At 49.7% G+C, this 21343-nt stretch overlaps 2 protein-coding genes across 6 annotated transcripts in view; one reads left to right on the forward strand and one right to left on the reverse strand.

Moving 5' to 3' along the window:
• Positions 1 to 6898: 6898 nt before the first annotated feature.
• The window catches only part of TNIP1 (TNFAIP3 interacting protein 1), a 57790-nt gene continuing 43345 nt past the window's right edge, over positions 6899 to 21343 (reverse strand). For 4 of the 5 annotated variants that reach the window (XM_055558876.1, XM_055558867.1, XM_055558882.1 and 1 more), the window contains one exon: positions 19095 to 20427. In XM_055558876.1, the coding sequence (XP_055414851.1) occupies positions 20393 to 20427 (35 nt within the window). In that variant the 3' untranslated portion in view covers positions 19095 to 20392. Of the gene's footprint in view, positions 11565 to 11901; positions 11980 to 14521; positions 20428 to 21343 lie in introns of those variants that run through there. The other variant, XR_008706430.1, reaches the window with a different exon arrangement.
• GPX3 (glutathione peroxidase 3) lies at positions 11167 to 18565 on the forward strand. The gene is made up of 5 exons (XM_055558888.1): positions 11167 to 11365; positions 15892 to 16045; positions 17257 to 17374; positions 17821 to 17920; positions 18344 to 18565. The coding sequence occupies exons 1-5, from the start codon at positions 11195 to 11197 to the stop codon at positions 18563 to 18565; spliced, it is 765 nt and encodes a 254-aa protein (XP_055414863.1). The 5' UTR covers positions 11167 to 11194.

The following is a 21343-nucleotide window of genomic DNA, read 5'->3' on the forward strand; positions in this document are numbered from 1 at the left end:
GGGCTGGAGTGGAAGGGACTGGATGAGAGGATACCTTCTTAGGTGCTAGAGTGGGAGTAGGAGTTCAGCTGGAGGGAGTTCAATTTACCAAGTGCCTTTATAGCCATGATTTCATTTGGTGTCACCACAATGATCTAATGATGCGGATCATTAGGGAAAATAATGAGTCAAGCTTTAATTCCCTCAAAGTGGCAATCATTGGGTTGAAGGCTTTGGGGGCTTATTAACCCATCATGCTGCCTTGGGTGAGTCTGCAAGGGGGTGGACGCAGACCGAACGAGGGTTCTCCGTGGCTTCTTTTGGTACAGCTCTTCACTGATCATCAGGTTTCTAGCAGCTGCTCCTCCCAGTCTGGAAACATTTGGCCAGGCATCCTCTGCTCTCCAAGCCCTCCCATCCCAGGAGATAAGGCTAAGTGGCAGAAGAGCCAGTTTCCTGGGGTTAATAAATAGGCTGTTTATATCTAGAGGCAGTCACGGGGCAGGCACAGACAGGCTGGAAGGTCATGCTCTGGGTCAATGTGGAGGATTCTGATAAACATTCTCCCAGTGAGCCTTCTGAGATGCAAGAACAGCTCTGGGCTCATTGCCCTTGCAGAGCACCAAGGTCCCCATACCTCACTCCCTCCTCCTTTATCCCCTCTCTCTTCCTCTTTCCTGTCTTCTGTAATAGAGAGAACACACCCCATAACTTGGGGCAGGTAATCCATCCCTCTGAGTCCCAATTTCCTCCCTTATAATATGAGGGTAATGACAGGGCCTTCCATGTAAGAGGTACGGGAAGGTCCCCCGCCCTGTGTCTGGCACACACAGTGGGTATTTTTCCCCCTGCACCCCATCCTTTCCCCTAATCCTGGCCCCTGCCCTTTTCCCTTTCTAATATATTTTCCTGATTCAGTCCTGCCCTCACCTCCACCGCAGGCACTCTGACTGTGCTTCTGGGTGGATGGGAGAGGCAGCCAAGCTTAGCCCTGAGGAGGGCTGACCACTGTGGGGCCAGTCTGGCCAGGCCAGCCTTGGCACTTACCACAAGGCCACACCCTAGCTTCTCTACTTTTAGTAAATAGCCCACAGGATTCGGGGGTGGAAGGAGGATGTAGAAAAGGAGAGGCCAAGATATTTTCCTCTTCAGCTTATTATTTATTGCCCTCGGTAGACTCTTCCAGTGGCTTAATGGTCAGAGATCATTGAGTAGGCTGCTGTGTGACTTTGAAGTTCCCATTCACTCTCTGGAGTCAGTGCAGTTTTGGGATAAAAGAGGAGAGTATCAGGCCCTGAAGCCAGATTGTCTGAGCTGGACCCTCATCTCCATCACTTACTGGCTTGGGTTACTAACCTCTCTATCCCTCACTTTCCTCGATTTTAAAATGGAATTTATATTATATGTGTTGTATAGGGTTGTTATGAGGATTAAATAAGTTAGTCTGTTTAAAACACTTAGAGCCTAGCCCATAGAAGGCACTCAGTTAATCTTAGCTCAGCGATTCTGTGTAAATGGGGAAGTAAAACAGGGCTGTGTGCGCGTGGGAAGAGCAGGACACCCTCTCAGGGTGTTCCAAAGTCCTGAAACCCCAAAGTCCGCCTCCGTGTTGACCTGTGGATAAGAACATTTCAGGAGCTTGTACACAAAGTACTTAACTGTCCCAGAGAGACCCTAGGAAACTGGACAAAGAATTTCAAAGCCAGATGGAGCCCTTAGAGATCATGTGGTCCAGCTTCTAATGGTTCAGAAAGGGTAGGGAGGACCAGGGAGACTACAGGGACTGGTCTGAGATCACAGAGCCGTGCTGAGTTGTAGAATTGTGGATGGTGATTTGAGGGGGCAATGGGGTGGTCGGATGCTGAGGGTCAGAACCCCAGCCTCCATGCCCTCAAGGATGCTTGGTTCAGGCATGCACTGCATGGCTGGGATACTTGGGGTCATCACTGGCATCTTTAATAATGATGATAACCATGGGAATGGATCCCACACCCTGCACCAAATGTTTTCTCATGTATTCTCTCATCCACATAAAAATCTCCATTTTACAAATGAGGAAAGATGTCTTTCTCAAATAGCTAGAAAAGGGCAGATCTGGGGTTTGAATACGCATTTCTCTGATGCCCAAATCAGCAAGACTCTTCTATGCTTCCCAGTGCCTAATTGGGAGCTTGAACCCACAGCTCCCAAAGACAAGGATCTTTGATTAGTCTGACAGAACTGGCCAAGCAAATAACAGAAGTGGATGAGCCTGAACTACCAGCCATCTTTTCAGTCCCTGATCCACAAGCCACAAGAGAGCCCAAACCCTGTGTGAGAGAGGTGGATCCTTTCTTTCAGGGGCCCTGCTTTGATGCTGTCTGTTCCCACTAATTTTTTTTACAACTTTGAAAGATTATAATATAGTCTCTGGAAAACATTCAGCAGTACAAAAGCCCTCCCTGAGCCCTCCTACCCTGTCATAGGTCCATCACTGGTGGAATGATTCAGAAATTCTAGACCTCTGGAAAGGTCCCTGGTTGGTCCTTAGGGAACACAGGTAGCTATAGAGGAAAACCCTGCTCAATTAAGGTTCCTGATACCTGGAGAATTTTGAGGGCAGATCACTTCAAACTCACATTTCTTGGACATTTGGGGGAGAAAGAGCTCTTCTCCAGGAAGTTTCTGCTGCATGCCAGGCTTGACATCCTTGAACATGATGGGGAGAAGCAGTAGCTGGTTTTGGAAGAGGTGAGAAAATAGGGCTTAGAATGTGGAGTGAAGCATCAGGACCTGACTTGCCCAGGCTTCATCCAGGGCAGCATTGCAAACAGATGGAAAGTGGGAGGAGAAGCAGGCAGGGGGTAGCCTGAAAAAGAACTTCTACCTTTCAAAAACATAAAGTCTATACAGTAGCTGACATGAATTTGTCAATTTAACATTAAGAAGCACAAGAGCAGGGTAGGTGGCAGTGGGAATGTCTGTTAGTAGAGTCTAAGGACCTAAGACACTTGGAGTCCAAGGAACTAGGCGATCCCCAAGGATCCTTCTGGGATGATAGTCTCATGAGGTTGAGAGATCAAAGCCTGGGAAGTAGGACAAGACCTGATTCTGACCCAGATGCCCTAAAATCTTTTGGAGTTCAATGTGAAGGCCAGGTTATTTCCCATGGATCACAGAGCCTTAAGGAAAAGGAACTTGGTGTCCAGACCTCAGTTAGGCTTTCAGTTTCTGGGTCAACTCACCCTGATCCTTCTCCCTAGCCCTTTTCTCACGCTCACCTGCACTTCACTTCCTGAAAAGACAAAACTTGTTGAGCTGCACCTCTCTCCTGTGGACGGTGGGGAGGGGAAGCTTTCCCCTAAATAAAGGCAAAGTACAAAGGACACTCCCAAATCTATGTCTCCCCTTTTCTTTTTCTCATTAGTTCATTCATTCACTCATTTGTTCATTCACTTTTAAACAATTATTAATTAAATACCCTCTGTGTGTGCCTGGTACTTTTCTAGGGCTGAAGTTATAGTAGAGAATAAGGCATAGTCTCTGATATCATGCTGTTTACATGCTAGGTGGAAGAAGAATGGGATAGACCATAAGTAGGTAGACAAATAAACCAGTGAGAGCATTTAAAATTGTGAAAAGGAATAAAAGAATAGCAAAACATGATGCAGCGGGGAGCTTTCTTCTGTCTACTGTCCTCAAAATAAAGTCCAAGGCCGGAAAGCCCCTGTTTACCTCTCTAGCCTTTTACCTCTTGTCTCTTTTCATCTTGAGCTCTCTGTTTCAGCCATGAAGAACCTGCGTATCAAAGTTGAAAGGGGCCAAGTAGCCCCTTGATCTGGTAGTTCTTTTAGCTTCAAACACTGTCTCTTTTCACTGCCTCTCTCATGTCTCTCACCCAGCTAACTCCTGCTCCTTCTCGGCTTACGAGCTACTTCCAGCTGGAAGCTGGTCCTACTCCCACAAATCCAGGTGCAGTGCCTCTCTCTGCTGCACTCTCTCCTTCAAGAGCATCCATCGTCCTCTGCAGCCAGTTTGCTGCTTTCTCCACACCAGACTGTGAGCTCCTAGAGGGCAGGAATCATATTTTGCTCTCCCTGAATCATAGAAGCCTCAACAGTTGGCACAGTGCACAGTACATAGCAGATGCTTAAGAAACACCTGGTGAATTAATTAACACTTCGTTGAGTACATTTTATTATTGTTGTTTAGTTGCTAAGTCGTGTGTGACTCTTTTGCGACCCCATGGACTATAGCTAACAGGCTCCTCTGTCCATGGGATTTCCCAGGCAAGAATACTGAAGTGGATTGCCATTTCCTTTGCCAGGGGATCTTTCTGACCCAGAGACTGAACCCAGATCTTCTGTATTGGCAGCAGGATTCTTTACCGCTGAGCCACCAGGGAAAACCTTAGAATGTTTAAAAGCTCAGCAATATGATGAAAAGGCATCCATGAAGTGTGGCTTTGGAGACAAAGAATTAATTGGGGAAAAATATAACAATTCCTCAGTCCTTTCTTGAGTTCATATTCCAGCCTCTTTCAGCTCAAAATACTTTACTAGAGCCTCCTAAAAGGCTGACCAAGCAGGCAGGACAGAAATTATTGACCCTACTTAACAGCCAGGGAAGGTCACGTCCAAGAAGGGTGAATGCACATCGGAAGTTACCCAGCCAGGTGGTGGTAGAGTATATCTGGATAAGGTTGGGGCCCCAGAGACATCATACCCGATCTCTGCATCATGGAGGGAATGTGGATGGAGGTGCTCATAGACAAACTCCGAACTAAGTGTCCTGGCTCATCTAAAACTCAAAATAACTGCTTCAGGGTGGCAATGACGGTTGCCACAAGGAGGAAACAATGAGATTGACTCACAGTCTACCCTCATTCTGTAATGCAACTCCAACTAGGCAGGTTCTCTGGGCCACCATTCCTTTTGTTCTTAGGGACTCCTCCCTGGGGTCCGTTCATGAGACACTGTACACTCATCGACTGACTAGGATGGAAATTCTAGTCAAAATTCTAACTTCCTCATTTCAGAGTTGGGAGAGTCAGGGTTCAGAGAGATATGATTAGTCTCTGGCATAGATAAATGTAGGATCTGGAGTCCAGATTATTGGTCCAAAACTTTCTCAAGTATCCCCTTGACATGACCCTCTGTGTTGGGAAAGGGGTGACGGTGCTGTGGACCTGACCTAGCCATTTGTTAGCTGTGGTCATGGTGGGGAAAGAGAGGCAGGAGGGGTGATGGGCTACCCACCCCATCCAGTTGTCCCACTCGAGAGTTTATTCATTCCCCAGTAGTCCTCATTGGTTTTATGCGTTGTCAGTTAACCAGAGGAAGTTGAATATGGGTTGTCCACTGTTTAGTGACTGTTTATGAAGATCATTATTCCTCCAGGAAATAGTCTCCCAGACAAACAATAACAGAGAGGATGGAGGGCAGGAGGAATGAGGCCAGCAGATAGCACAGGTAGGGCTCCCTGCTACTAAGAATCAGGGAAAAGGCTATATGTATTAGGTTCCACCAACATATATGAACTTCCCAGGGAAGGGAAGTGACATTTTGAAAGTTTTGGACTGTATCCAGCCCAGGTGTGACTCTTTATTTACTATGAGATCCTGGACAAATCATTCAGCCTTTCAGAACCTCAGCCTCTCAAATGAGAGGGTTGAATGAGATGGTTTTTAGGGACGCTTTTCCATAACTCTTCCCACAAATGAAGTGAGTTTTAAAGGAAGTGAGAGTCAGTAACTCCATTTCAGATAAACTCAATAAACCTAGTATTTGTCAGGCCAGGTCCTGTTGAAGTTTAATTGGGAGATCTGAGGAATAGAGTTAACACAGCAGGCCTGAGACTGCTATCCTTAGAAAGATCTGTTTGCACAATTGGCCCTGGGTTGACATTCTGGAACTTTGATGTCAAAGGATTTCCACAATTCCCAGAACTGATAACGGTGGCTCACTTAAGCCTAGACTATTTGGATAAACAATGTGGCTCGTGCTGAACACCTGTTTTTCTTCTGGGAGTCTGGCATTTTGGTACATGCTAGGCGGAGGATGCCTACAAGGCCAGCCCCCAATAAAAACTGAGCCCTGGACTTCCCTGGTGGTCTAGTGGTTGGGTATATGCCTGCTAATGCAGAGAACATGGGTTCAAGCCCTAGTCTAGGAGGATTGCCCGCGATGAGGGGAAACTAAGCCCACACGCCCCAACTATTGAGCCAGCACTCTAGAGCCCACGAGCTGCAACTACTGAAGCTCAGCACCTAGAGCACATGCTCTGCAACAAGAAAGCCGCCACAGTGAGAAGCCCACGCACCGCAACTTGAGAGTAGCCCCTGCTCACCGCAACTAGAGAAAGCCTGTGCACAGCAGCCAAGACCCAGAGCCACCAAAGATAAATAAAACCGATCACTGAGTCTAATGGGGTTCCTCAGAAGACGCTTTACAGGTATTGTCATAGTCTGCTGCTAGAGAATTAAGTGCATCCTGTGTGATTCAACTGGGAGAGGCCTCTCAGAAGTTTGTGCCTGGTTTCCCTCAGTCTTTTTCCCATGCACCTTTTCCTTTTGCTGATTTATTCTGTAACCTTTTGCTGTAATAAATCAGAGTGTGAGTATGATTATATGCTGAGTTCTGTGAGTCCTGATAGCAACTCATTGAACTGGTAGGTGGTCTTGGGAACCTCAGACAGGGGATAAGCCTAGATCTCACAGAAACAACCACAATCCTAGCAATCTTTTAGGAATATACAGCTTAAAACTAGCACTATCCAACAGAAATATAGTATCAGTTGCATGTGTAATTCAAATTTTCCTATCAGTCACATTTTACAAAGTAAAAAGAAACAAGTGAAATTAATTTCAATATAATTTCTTTAACCCAAATATAAAAATATTAAATGTTACCTTGTAATGATATAAAACTTTATTGAGATATTTTAATTCTTTTTTTTTCTTACTAAGTCTTCAAAAACCAGTGTGTACTTTATACTCACAGCACATCTCCGTTTGGACTAGCCACATTCCAAGTGCTCACTAGTTACACTCAGCTAATGGCTGACAAGTGGAATAGCACAGAGTTAGAGATTAATGACAAGGACTTCAGAGATCAAGATCTTGTCAGAATCTTAGTTTTGCCACCTACCAACTGGATGGCCTTAAGCAAAGCCATTTAATTAATATATTAGTTTCTTCTTCTCTAAAATGGGGATAATGTTAGCTACCTCATGAAGTTATAGGAATCCCAAAAATATGGGGTCGCAAAGAGCTGGACACGACTGAGCGACTGAACTGAACTTAACTGAGTGCCTAGTATGTATAGGATGTTGAGTGAATGCTGTTACTCTTATTATCCAAAAGGTTGGCCTTTGAGATTAATTTGCTCAACTCCTCATTCCACAGATAAAGAAACTGAGGCCCAGAGTTTGGAAGGCACTGATTTCAAAAGCAAAGGCTCCAGCCACCTCTTTTCCTGTCCCCTGGCTAGCTCTAAAGATTGCATCTGCCAATATTTAGGAATCCAACAGCTTCGGGGCCCTACCTGGATTCTGCCATCCCTTCTTGATTATAAAAAAGGGCCACCATTGGAGTTGGCACAAAGTGGTGGGGCCTGGGCCTCCCTTCTGCTACCCACCCCCATCTGGGTTGGGCTGGCTGACCTCATCACTGAGTCCAGCTATTGCTCAGCACTGATAGGGTTGGCTTCCATTGTTTTCACTTTTCACTGCCCTTCTTGTTTATTAATTCATGTTCTATCTCCTTCTAAGACACAGAGCATCAGCACTTTTTAAAACCTCTTTTTAATCATCTACAGCCCCCCTTCACCCACCAAGCAGGTCAGTAGTGAATGTGCCTAAAAAAGAGAAAGTGAAGAGGGACTTGGTGCTCACTTATCTGAGATGCAGCAGAGCGGCTCCTCAGGCTGGAAACAAAACTGGCTTATGATTCCTCTGCAACATCTGTCTCCACCCTTCCTTTCCTGAAACCCAAATGCAAATCATCTACTCTCCTCTGACAACCTCAGCATAACTCACGTGTCTCAAATCTTCCCAGCAGCTGGAATCAGACTAGTTTTGTGGGCTCAGAGCTAGACTAAAATTCTACTTATTCAATTTGCCAAATACTGTTATTTGGCATTCATTTATTTAATATTTACTGAGCATCTACTGTGTATTAAGCCCTCTGCAAAGTGGTGAGAATGAGACCTTCGTGGACCTTATGATTTAGTGTGAAAAGGTGACAAATAAATAATGGTAAAGTAAATGGTATACAAAAGGTTAATGTATAAAATGTCAAATGCTCTAGGAGTTATAATAAATCAAAGGGACCTGAACAAAACTCTTTCCTTAAGAAATGACATCTGCACTGAGACCTGAAAATGGTAGGAGAGAACCAGTGAAAGAGAACACAGAGAGTTCTAGGTAGAGGCAACAACATAGCTGGAGGTGAGAGAGAATGGCCTGTTGGAACAACTGGAGAACAGCCCAGTACAGCTTGGTAGAGAGAGCAAGAGGAGTGTGGCAGAGGTGAGGAAGCGGCCAGATTTGGAGGATATTGTCCTAAGGGCTAAGGAATTTGGACTTTAACCTGAAGGCCAGGGGAAACAGCCTGGTGCAGAATAACATCTTTCAAAACAGAATTCCAGGGAACAAATCAACCAAATGTGCTAAAAAGGCTGATGGTGAAAAGTTAGCAAGTATGATATTCATCCTTGTCCTCCAGGTCTTTGTACTGAGGCTCGAACCATCTTTGAAAGTAGTACACAACAGGAAGGCCCAGTCCAATGGCAGGCTATGCTCCCTAACCTCCCACCCACTGTTCATGAAATCAGTACTTCTAAGTCTGGTTCAGCCCAGGTTTTCCTTAGACCCTTGGAGCTGCAGAGCCCACCATGGAGAGATTGTCAAGGACCCTTGTTTAACAGATGGGCCAGAGAAGGAAAGTCATTTGTCTGTGGCCCTACTGCAAGCCTAAGGCTCTGACTCCTTGTTTTCCCCAAAGAAATTGAACACAAGGGCTAGGATTAGGGTAAGGCAATTCAGGCACTCAGCGTGCACCATATAAGCAGGCACTCACTCACGGGTGCCATCTCTGCACTCGCCTCACCCTAGTCCTGGCTCTGTTGGACTCACTTTGAAGGCAGGGATTGTAACTTCCAGAAAACTCTCTGGCATCTTTCATGGTTTTTGTTTAACATTTTTTGTTTTGATGTGGACCATTTTTAAAGTCTTTATTGAACTTGTTACAGTACTGCTTCTGTTGTTTATGTTCTGGTTTGTGGCTGTGAGGCATGTGGGATCTTAGCTCCCTGACCAGGGATCGAACCCATGCCTTCTGCATTAGAAGGTGAAGTCTTAACCACTGGACCACCAGGGAAATCCCCTCTTTCATGGTGTTGACAAGGTGCTAGGCACCTATTACGAGGAATTCTAGATGCCTACTGATGCAAATGAATAATGGATTTCTGACAAACTATGTATACAGATGTTTGTATCTTTGGGTAAATATGACCTTCAAGATACAACAGAACAAAGTCCAGAGGGCCCAAGAATGTACTCTAAGCTTGGATTCTGGTCCCCTCTCGGCCACCAATTTGCTGTGGGTGAATTCTTCCCCATCTCTAGGCTTCAGCAAAATGAGACAATTGGATAAATAATATTTGTTGACTACATACTCTGTGTCAGACACTGTTCAAATGCTTTTGTGCTTTAACTCATTTAAAGTTAAAGGCCTTCAAGACTCCCTTCACTTCAATAGGCTGTGGTTTGAGGTAAGGAAGGCTTCACAGAGAATGCGGGATCAAGACAGCCCTTCCAAATTCCCACAGGGATCATACCATCTTAAATCATGATAAAGGCATGGTATCTCAAGGCACTTGTCCATCAGAAGACACAGAATCACCTGCCTCAGAGTCAGCTCTGGAACATGGCTGAAGGTGGAGTCTCAGCCTTTGCCCCTAGAGATTGTAATGCAGTGATTCCGAAAGGGGACATAGGTATCTGTATGAAAAGCTTCTCAGATGACTTTTTTAGTCTGATTTGTGAAGCACTGACTCCAACACATATCTCTGTCTGTGGATAGAATCATGCATGGACCTTGAACTGCCTGACCTGGTCATCAGCATCTCAAAGCAGAGAAACAAATTCATTGATTTTTTTTTTTTTTCATGTGGGATCTTAGTTCCCTGACCAGGGATTGAACCTGCGCCCCCTGCACTGGACACACAGAGTTTAAACCACTGAAAAAGAAACTGTAGTCACTTAGTCATGTCCAACTCTTTGTGACCCCATGCACTGTGACCTGCCAGGCTCCTCTGCCCATGGAATTTTCCATGTCAGAATACTGGATTGTTGCCATTTCCTTCTCCAGGGGATCTTCCCAACCCAGGATGGAACCTGAGTCTCTCGAATTGCAGGCAGATTCTTTACCATCTGAGCCACCAGGGAAGCCTTAAACCACTGAACTATCAGGGAAACCCCCAAATCCATTGACTGACTAATGCCACAAATACTAAGCACCTGATGTGTCCTAGACCCTGTGCCAGCTGGTGATTATGGTCCCTACTCTCAAGGGACTCCTGGTCTAGGTCCGTCACTTATTTTTAGAAGCAAGTCATCTAGCCTAAGAAGGGCCTTAGACAGCATCAACCAATCCCATCATGCCGTTCTGGGAAACTGAGACCCAGAGAGGGAAAGCAATTTGTTCAAGACTACAGAGGGAGTAAATGTATTTTCTGCTCTCAAACCAGCTGAGGAATCCCAATGTTCTTCTAGGGAACGGGGCTGCATTCAAAAATTCTAGAGCAGTCAACTCGTTGCTTTTTAAGCACTAAGCCTACATAGAGTGAATATTCCTGGTGGTCTCACTCCAGATCTTGCTGACATTTTAAGTCCTTGATATCCCTTCTACCAGATTGGAGACAGGAGGAAACAGGGATCACCAAGGGAAGTTCCATCAGTTCTTCGGTGCTTTTTAAAGCCCCTTCTCTAGCTGGGCTGAGGACACGGTGCTTGCCACTTTCAGCACTTTGGAGTCGAAAGAAGAGGGGGCTGCCTCACTTTCACAAGCACCTGGCTCCCATCTCTCGGCCCAGACTTGCTTATGTCACTGTCACCCAGCGGGGGAAGCGGAGGGGAAGTCATGCCCGCCCCTGAAATGCCAGGCGCCTTGCAATTGGCTACAAAGACTCAGGCCCGGCTGCGGATTGGTCATCGCTGAGGGCTTGAAAGGTGGATGAGAGCCGACGACACCTCAGACGGACCGTGGCCCGGGATCAGACAGCGTCTGCGGCGAGCCGAGACGCGCCCCCAGCCCATCATGGCCCGGCTCTTCCGGGCATCCTGTCTTCTCTCCCTGCTCCTGGCCGGCTTCATTCCCCCGAGCCAGGGACAGGAGAAGTCGAAGGTGAGTGAGCCTCGGGGGTGGGGGGCCAGGGGAAAGAACACAGCCCGCAGGCGTCACCATCTCTCAGTGAGGGCTTCCCTCTAGAAGGGTGATAACCTAGGTGCGAGAGACGCCCTTAACTCCCGTTGCCTCCGTCTTTGGCGCACTCAGACTGTCGTCAGACTCTTCGCAGTTTCATCTGCTGGAGACCTGGGTGCTCCTGGTGGGCGGAATGAATTAGGGAGGAAGGTTTGTCTCTCTCGAGTTCACACTTTCTTCCCCACCGCTACATCCAAACCACCGTCTGTTTCTGAGACCCTTCCTTTCCAGTGGACCCTGAAGGGGGTGGGGGGCCCAGAAAATGGCGTGGAGACTCGGGGTCTGGGTGGCTGCAGAGTTCCCAGGGAGACTGGCAGGCAATGTGTGGTGCCCAAATAGCCCAAGCATAAATGCAGGCAGGATTCTGGGATACTGGTAAAAGAGGCTGACAGAACGAGCTCTGGGTTGGCAGCAAAGAACGCCCAGGATGCTGACTAGACCTCTCATCCTTTGCGTACCTCAGTTTCTCCATCCGCTGGCGGTGAGATCACAGGGCACAAAGAGGCTGAAGACTTCAGAGGGGATGCTTGGAGAAGCTGCAAAATCCACACACCATTCTCTGGAGGGTTTCCTGTTTGGGGGCAGCCTCAGTACCCACCAGCCACAGCCCTTATTGGCCTGCCAGCTCCATAGGAGAGGCAGAATTCTCTTGAGCCTGAGTCTACCCTCAGTACAGCGTGTGGTCCTTAGCTAGAGTGGGGATGCTGAGGTCAGCAGGGGTGACCTGACATGCTTAGACCTCTCCTCTTCCCCGGGGTGGGGAGTCAGGAGCCAGGTATAGACCCAAAGAGAGAGATTTTGTTTCCAGCCTCCCAATACATACACACACCGACACACACACACACACACCAGCACACACACACACACACTGGCACACACACACACCGGCACACACCCCTCACCTGTATAAAATCAAGAAGCTTTGTGTGTCTGTGTTTCTCAAATCTTCCATTCTAAGATCTTATGACTCCACAATTCCATTTCCGTAATCCTATCTATTGTTCAGGAAGCCCATTAAAAATGCAAGGTTACTTCTGCTTGTTTCTATCCTGTCCTGTCAGCCTAAATTCTAATCAGTCTGCCTCTCCTGGGAGTCAGCCTAGAGACTGGATGGTTATGGGGCCACTTCCTCCTAGCCTCTGGCTTTGTATCCAGTGTTGTTCATAATCTCCAATTCAGATGGTATTTTCCAGGGCAGGGATGGGTCTGAGTTTCCATATTAGGGTGTGGAACTGAAGTGAGGGCAGGCCATGGGTAGGGCAGCATCATGGAGTCAGTCCTATAACCTCAGTTTGGGGAGAAGCAGAGACGGGAAGATGGGGCCCTGTTTCAAGAAGGTGGAGGTAAGAACATGGATCCCATGAATAGCTCATCATAGCCATGTGTTCTCTGTAGAACTCTGGGGAGGAATAGATGGATTCAGAGAAAACAGGATGGGTATGGTCTAGAAAAGCCTTAGAGTGGGGTGTGATCATATCAGATGCCACCAGCTAGGATTTGCTAGCCTATGACAGTCTGGTCCTGCCCCATCTTTCCTCTCAGGTCTTGAGAGGGTTGAAATGTCATAGCCTTCGTTTCTAGGACTCAATCACTGCTTATCTTACCCCCAGCTCCAGGGCCAAGGCAGGGGGCCAGGGGCAAGTAGAGGAAAGGATGTGACAGCCCCAGAGGGATATTTGCCTCCACCCAATTCAAAGGGAGGGGCTGGGGAACAAAGCCTTTTCTCGCTGTCCCCTCTCCAGTCCATCTTAAGGCTGCCCAGGCTCCCTGTCCTTCCCCTACAAAAGGACTTCACAGAAGCTAGAGAGAATAACAGCTGCTGACGTGCATGGGCTCCTAGTAACCGCTGGTTTCTAGGTGACTAAATCAGGCAGATAGAATGAAGGAAGCACTGGCTGACAGTCAGAGCTGAAGAGCCCTCTAGACAGCCCTGAATCTGACCCCATCTCATAATCAAGGAGCCAGAGCCCCAGAGAAGAGACAGGAGTAGTCACATGTAGTCGCATGGGAGGCCTGGCCAGGCCTAGAACTCAGGTCTCCTGCCCCCAGTCCAGCTCTCCTCTCCTACCTTCACACTGTTGGGAGTGGTAAGATGAGTGAGGAGAGAGACACAGGACCAGCAATGCAAGCCAGCCGGGGTCCTGGCAGGGTCTCCCCTCCCACTCTCAAGCCGTCTGAACTCTCCTGTCTTGTGCAATTGTGGGAGGATTGAGGTAACTTCCCCACCCCCCACCCGCATCTCCTCTGACCTCCTGGTTAAGGTGCAGGGCTCTGGGACTCCAGGGACCCACAAGAGGAGGGGCGGGGCCTATAAGGAGGTGGGGCACATGCTCAGTGCTGAAAGCCGGCTGTGGCTCTTTCCCTACCATTGTCACTCTCCGGCCCCTCTCGGTCTGAACCCGCAGCACCAGTGTTGCAGGCCCAGTAGAAAGCAGGAGGTTTTGTCACAGGTCCCTCTTCCTGCAAATACTCTGCTCAGTGCATCAGCTTCCTCATACCGACTGGGGAACATCCCAGTCTTCTTCACAGTAACACAGCAATGTCAGGGCCCTTTACCCTACCACTTGATGAGGGGATGGGGGCTGGGTTTCTTTCCAAGGGGCTTTCAAGATGGTTTTAATCTACTAGCAAATTCCCACAGCCATTTTGGGAGACAGGTGGTTTTTCCTTCGCCCATCAACAGATGGAAACTCAGATTGAAAGTGACTTGCTCAGGGACACACAGCCAGCAAGACTCAAGTCTAATGAGAGGAGATCCCCTTGGCCCGCCCCACCCTGAAAATGGGCTTAAAAGCCGATCCTCCTGCTGTTTTCAGGCTTCCCTTATTTAGACAACTTCTTGGCTCTTTTTTTTTCCTCCCCATTTCACAGTTTGTTTTTGGGATAGGGTGGAGTGGAGAGGCAGGCAGGAGGCCTGGCTAGGGTGTGTTTGTTGTGTCCTGGCTGTTTGTACTTGGAGCTGGAGCTGACCCCAGCTGGGGCCCAAGAGACCCAGGGCCTGGAGGAATGTCAAGCTTAGGTCTCAGGCCTGCCTCTGGCACCCACCAGAAGTCACGGGGCATGGAATATTAGACTCACGTGAAGCAGGGAATTCGTACCAGAGCCAAGAATGCTTGCAGCAGTCAGGGAATGACCATGTGGAAGGAGTCCAGCTCCCCCAGCTCATAGGCCTACGGAGTCTCCAAGACAGAGTGGCTTTCTTACACCCACCCAGGGCTACGCCCTACCAGCCCAGACGGCTCTCTTCACTCGGCTGGGCCCAGGTGCACCTCACCTTAACAGCAAGTCATCCAGGACTGGCCAGAACAGAGTGCGTGAATTTGCTTCTCTTAACTCCAACCACCTGTCCCTGGTCTATAATGCTAGCTTGCATTCAGTTTGTTTATTGTCTTCCCGCCTCTCCTCAGATGTCCAGGCCAGGACTGCCAGCCCACCTGCTAATTGTGGTAGTGATGCCATGATGCTCTCTCAAGACTAAACCCAGATTTTTGTAGTCTGCATCAAAAAAATGATAGAGATGAGATGAGGATAGAGTTGGGGGTGGGGTGGGTGTAAATTCCACATCCCACTTGCTGGCAGTAATCCATTCCCTCTTCTCCCACAGAAAGCAATGCTGTCAAGCCATCGTGGTTCAGAACAGCTGGTCCAGTTCAAGGCTCTCACTTCATAAATGAGGAAACTGAGGCCCAGAGAAGAGAAAGGACAAGTCCAAGACCACACAGGGAGTTAGAGGCAGAGCTGGTTCCCCAACTCACAGCCCATCGTTCACTGACTCTACTAGTCTGGAGGCAGACTGTGGAGCAACAGTTGGGCAAAGAGGAAGGCCTCAAGGTTGTTGTCACACTGCTCGATGCAGGGAACATCGGATCTATGCTAGGCACTGGGCTTTATCCTGACCATCCCATTTAATCCTCCCAGCAGGCCTGGCCCCATTTCTGGCCCCTATCCTACTTCCCTATTTTTGAACAACAGCCTCAGCTTTCCAGTTCTCCAGATTGGAAACATCTGAATCACCATTTTCTACACTGTCGTTTCCTCGTTTCTGTTCAGCTCTCCCTTCACGACGGTCTACTTCTGGCTCTCATCACCACTTGCCTGCATTATTCTAACAGCTTCCAGTCTCCACCATCCCATCCAATAACACCGGCATGCCGGTAGTCTCCCTCACAGCCTGCCTGGTGGCTGTCTAAACTGACAAGTGATGCAGAAGTAATGACCATAGTTATTTCTCCAAGTTTCCATAGCACTCACCAGCTTGTTCAATGCTTTTAATATTATTATCTTGTGCAATGAATTAGGAGACTTGAGTTCTAGTCCAGTTTGAATTCTTGGGCAAGTCAAGACCACGTGGGCAAATGTGTTTCGCCACTCCCTGGTATCTTGAAAATGGTGGAGTCCAAGTTCCCTTCAGGCTCTAACCGCTCCCTGGTGCTGGTCTTCTCTTGCAGACGGACTGCCACGCTGGTGTGGGTGGCACCATCTATGAGTACGGGGCCCTCACCATCGATGGGGAGGAGTACATCCCCTTTAAGCAGTACGCTGGCAAATACATCCTCTTCGTCAACGTGGCCAGCTACTGAGGCCTGACGGGCCAGTACGTTGGTAAGAGCCACCCGCTCTTCCCCTGATGTGTTTGGGGATGTTTCTGCCAGTTGGGCACATTCCAATCACAGGAGCTTTTCTGGTGCAAGGAGAATAGGGGTGATGGTCATCATGAGATTTCAAACCCTGTACCTGAATCCTACTGTGTTCCGTGGTTCTGTGAAAATAATTATATAACCTGAGGTCTGATCCCCTATAAACATGTTCTAGAAGATTCTCAGTTATCCTTCATCCCTGGGTATCTCAACTGCCCTAAAAGAAGAAGGATGGAGGAGACTGGGTTTGTGCCTGGAACTTCCTTTCATTGGAGTAAGAAACAGTAGCTTCCTCTTGCTGAGAAATTCTCCCCTGTCCTCAGCCCATTTGCCTCAGTGCTTCTCTTGGCCCCTGGCCTGAGTCCCCAGAGTTTGTGTGTTAGTGACAGAACCAGGTTTCATGATCCCTGGTACCCCCTACTTCTTTCTCCTTAGCTGGGTCAGAGTCAAAAGCCAGGGGACAGGCAAGCCAAAGGTATCTGACAGCACCCACCAGAAAATGCTTTGGGGGTGTGGGAGGGAGGCAAGGACAATCTAACTTAGAATGTTCTGCCTGAGAGTCATGGGCAGATTCCTGGAAGTGCAATGACAGTGAACTGGATGGCCAGTGGGTAGTGAGTGCTCTGTCTAGAAGGCTTCCATGTAGCCCTTGGAATAGAGCACAGTGCGTTTGGGCAAGAGGTGGGCTGACCATGGATGCTGCACAAGAGACCAGGAGGCACTGAGAGGAGTGAGAGCTGGGCCAGGCTTTCCCCTGGGCCCCTGAATACCCAAAGTATAGGAGGGGTGTGAGGGCTCCATCCCACCCCAGGGAAGTCACCTGCCTTCTGCCCAGGGATGGATGGTTCTCACTCCAGGAAACTCAGTCCTGGGAGTCCTGAAGGAGCCCACAGCCTACAGGCCCAGGTGGTGGGTTTAGGCAGTGGGTGTCTGATTACTAATTTGAGGAAGCACATTGCTCTCTTCTCCCCCAGACCTCCAACCCATCTAGGTTGGACTCCATAGGACGGGGCTTGAATGCCAGCAATGCCACACTCAATGGATTATCTTGGGCAAGTCCCTTCCCATCAGGCCTCAGTGATTTCAGCTATACAATGGGGTGGGCAGGTGGATGGTACACGGGAGGTGGGACTCCTCACCAGGGCTATCCCCATCTCTGCTCTCTCCCTGTTCCAGAACTGAATGCACTGCAGGAAGAGCTCGAACCATTTGGTCTGGTCATTCTGGGCTTCCCCTGCAACCAATTTGGAAAACAAGAACCAGGAGAGAACTCAGAGATCCTAGCCACCCTCAAGTGAGTGCTGACTCAGTGTCCTGAGAAAGCTCCTCTAGCACATCCCTCCCACCCTGCGCCCCAGCCCAGGCTCCAGGCATCTTTTATGCTGGCCCCTACTCACGATGGATATTTATCAGCCACCAAGAACTACTCTCTCCTTCCAGGAACTCTGTTTAGTGGAACAAGTGGAAGAGGTACCAGGAGAGAGACAGGGTCAGGGATGGTGGCTGTCAGCCATGTTGGGGTAAGGGAAGGACAGGTTGAGGGCAGGGGTTATTGAGCAGTTACCAAATTGAAGGAAGACTGCTGACCCACATTATACCTGTGCCCATTTAACAGTCACTGGCTCCCACTGCCCATTATAGCATAAAATCCAGATTCCCAACCCCCCTTCCCCAGTTCTGTCCCCTCGTCTTATTTCTGAGCCCATGTCTCTGGGACCCACACAAAAATATTCCTCTTAGGTATGTTCGACCAGGTGGGGGCTTCACCCCCAATTTCCAACTGTTTGAGAAAGGCGATGTGAATGGGGAGAAAGAGCAGAAGTTCTACACTTTCCTGAAGGTGAGTACACAGCCAAGCCACATTCCTGAAGAGCCTCTCTCCCTGGCTGATGCTGGCTCCCGACGGGGCTGCAGCCGCTCCTGGCCCCAGGCCACGTAGACTAGGCCCGTGCCACCCTCCTTTGTTCCTGGGCTCTTGCAGAGTTTCCTGGCATCTGATTATTATTCTAATTAGAGGGCTTTGTAGACCCTAGGGGCTCACCAACTCATTTTACAGATAGGCCCCAGAAAGGACAAGCTTAGGGTCTCACAATCTGCTAGAACCAAAGCTGGTGCTGGGATTCAGTTTTCTAACTCCCAACCTGGTGCTCTTTTCTCAATGCCTGGCTATTCTCCTTCCCCCGAGAAGTCCTGGGAAGGAGGAGGGATAAGAGGGTGGGAAGGGCCCCAGGCAGAGTTGACACTTCTCTCGTCTGTGTTCCAGAACTCCTGTCCTCCTACCTCGGAGCTCCTAGGCTCACCTGACCGCCTTTTCTGGGAACCCATGAAGGTCCATGACATCCGGTGGAACTTTGAGAAGTTCCTGGTGGGGCCAGACGGCATCCCCATCATGCGCTGGTACCACCGCACCACGGTCAACTCTGTCAAGATGGACATCCTGACCTACATGCGGCGGCGGGCGGTCTGGGAGGCCAAGGGGAAGTAACTGAGGCCCACCGCCCCTCCCCCCAAGTCCACCACACGGGCTAGGGAGGACTCTGTTCAGGAAGGAACCCATTTCTCCAACTATGCCACACTCCCATGCTAGACCCTTTACTATTACACAAGGCCCCAGCCTGAGATGAACGTTTGTGTCCGTACTGCTCTGCACATGGGCGTTTGCACACATGCCTACAGACGTGTATACACACGAGTATAGGGCCACATGTGTCAACCTGCACAAGTGTATATGTAGCAACAGCTGTGTGCTGTGAAGAATGCCAGAGAGGAACCTCCCTTTCCTTCCAGTTCTCTGTTCCAGTGATAACCATCCACTTTCAGCTGAGTCCAAACTGAAAAACCAGCTCTAGATTCAATTGTTCTGCTTTAACCAGGACCTCACCCTACCGGGCTGGCATCTCTCACTGCCTCCAAACACCACCCAGAAGTGCCTGGAAGTTTCTGGGTCTGCCGCACTGCCTGACCCCCTCCTTCTCCACCACACAGCCTCGCTCCTTCCTGAGGGCCCTCCCCTGCCTCCCACCCCACCACCCCCACAGCGTTCCCTGAGAGTCGCCAAGGCAGACGTGAGAGCAGGGGCCACGTTCCCCGTGTCAGGGGGCGGCATCGCCATGAAGGAGGGGCCCGAAGCCCGCGTGGGCGGGCCTCCCTTGAGCCTGTCTGAGGGGCCAGCCTTTAGTGCATTCAGGCTGAGGCCCCCGGCCAGGGATGCCACCCCACTCCCTCGGGGGGTGTGTCCTCTCCCCTCACCCTGACCCGCTGGCATGACTCACCCCTGTCTGCCTAGTAAAGGCCTTTCTGCAGCAGCTGAGCCTACTGTCATGCTTCTTCCATGGGGCTGCCCTAGCACGGGGGCAGGAAAGCTGGAGGTGGGAGGAAGGAATGAATGGAGGGCTTCAGGTCCTTGCTTTTTGGTTTCCACCTAGGCCCACTCTGCTTCCTCACTCAGCATCTGGAGTCTATAAAACCAGCTCACATCTACGGTCACCCCACAGTTCTCTCTAAGGCAGCTAGCACTGAGATGAGCTGTTCCATTTGACAGATGAGGAAACTAAGGCTCACAGAAGGGCCAGGCCTTGCCCAGTGTCTCCTGACAAGTGAGGGGCAGGACTGGAGTGTAAACTCAGGTCGCCTGACCTCCAGCTCCTGGATGCTCCACCCTCATAGAAGCTCTGAGCAGGATCCCAGGGGATACCTGCCAAGAGTAATGGTGGTGCTCTTGTGGGGGTGGCTGGGGGGTGCGTCGGGGAGGAAAAGGGTACAGAGGGAAGGGGGGCCAGGAAAGCAGCACTCTGGTTGACAAGGAGGAGCACATTAGCCAGGGCATAAAAGAAATCCAGTCACAAAATGCTCATCTCTAGCTTGGATTTATGTCCAAGATTCGTGCAAACAGCTGTCCAGGGATCAAGAGCCACCCCAGTCCAGGCCTCCACACCACAAGGCTCCAGCTGAGGGCATGGTGGCTCCAGGCTGAGGCCCCTCGGCCGACGGGCATCTCTCGACTGGAGATTGGCATCTGCCAGCAGTGTCCGCAGAGGACGGCAGGTCCAGGCCGACGGCACCTCTCGCCACTTGAGGGCACAGTAGTAGGCTTTTCCCAGTCACTCCAAAGGAGAGGCCCAGATGGACGCCTTCTGGATGGAGCCTCTCCAGTTTGCAGACCGTCCAGGTTGGGGCCAGGGCTCAAGCTGGCCATCCATCTCAGCCTCCCGAGTGGCTGCAGCTCTGGCCACACAGAGCCTGTGGCCTCTAGCTTTCCAGTAATCTGAAGTCAGCTGGCTCTGTGAGACGAGGTGGAGCCAAGGGACTGGTTTCACTGAGGTCCTTCACGGTCATTTTTGGTGGACTCTAAATAAACAAATTTAGGACTTAAAGATGAGGTGGTACAGTAGGTTTCAAAGTCCTATGGAAACAAATACAGTAAGAGTGGGGGAAAACCAGGGTTGTTGGGTGTTAATGAGTGCCAGGCCATAGTTGAAGCACCTCAGGTACATTTGTCATTCAATCCTTGCCCAGACCTAGGAAGCAGGCAGATTATTACCCCTTTATGGGGGAGAGAAATGGGGCACAGGGGAGTTTTAAAACACTTGCTCAAGGTCCCAGGTCTAGGAAGTGTTGGCACCCAGTCAGTCTGGTTCCAGATCCCAGAAATGGAGTAGTTCTGGAAGAAGGGACAGTCCTGCCCATTTGGCCACCCTCTGCCCTCATCAAAACAGACTCCTATGGCTCCACAGAACCCCTAGGGCTCCACGGGGAAACATGAGAAAGTGACTGACCAGCTCAACGCACGGGGAAACATGAGAAAGTGACTGACCAGCTCAACGCCTCCTCCTCCCAACCACAAGATCCTTCAAACCACACCCCCTCCGAGTTGCCCTGCAGCCTCTGCCCACACTATTGCAGGGGGGCCCTCGACCACCAGGCATGGCAGGCTCCATTTCTGCACAGCTGCGACCTTTAGAAAACTCCCCTTTGTGCTGAGATGGACTTGGCCTCCCCATGGCTCCCACTAGTTGCGACTCTATTCCCAGAAGCCCCCACAGGCAAGACCCCAAGAAAGCCTCGCAGAAAGCAAGGGAGAGACTAAGGGCCCAGAGTCCTTTCGCAACCAGCAAACAGACCATTTTAAAATATCCAAGGCCTGCAGGCTATCCTTAGGATAAAGACCAGCCCTCCTGCTGGGGCTTACAAGGCCCTTGTGGTGGGATCTACCAACCTCGCTGACCTTGCCTTGCCTGCCTCCCTTTTCCATCTTGTTCCTGGC

The sequence above is a fragment of the Bubalus kerabau genome, chromosome 1 (genome assembly GCF_029407905.1).
Source record: "Bubalus kerabau isolate K-KA32 ecotype Philippines breed swamp buffalo chromosome 1, PCC_UOA_SB_1v2, whole genome shotgun sequence".
Lineage (NCBI taxonomy): Eukaryota > Metazoa > Chordata > Mammalia > Artiodactyla > Bovidae > Bubalus > Bubalus kerabau.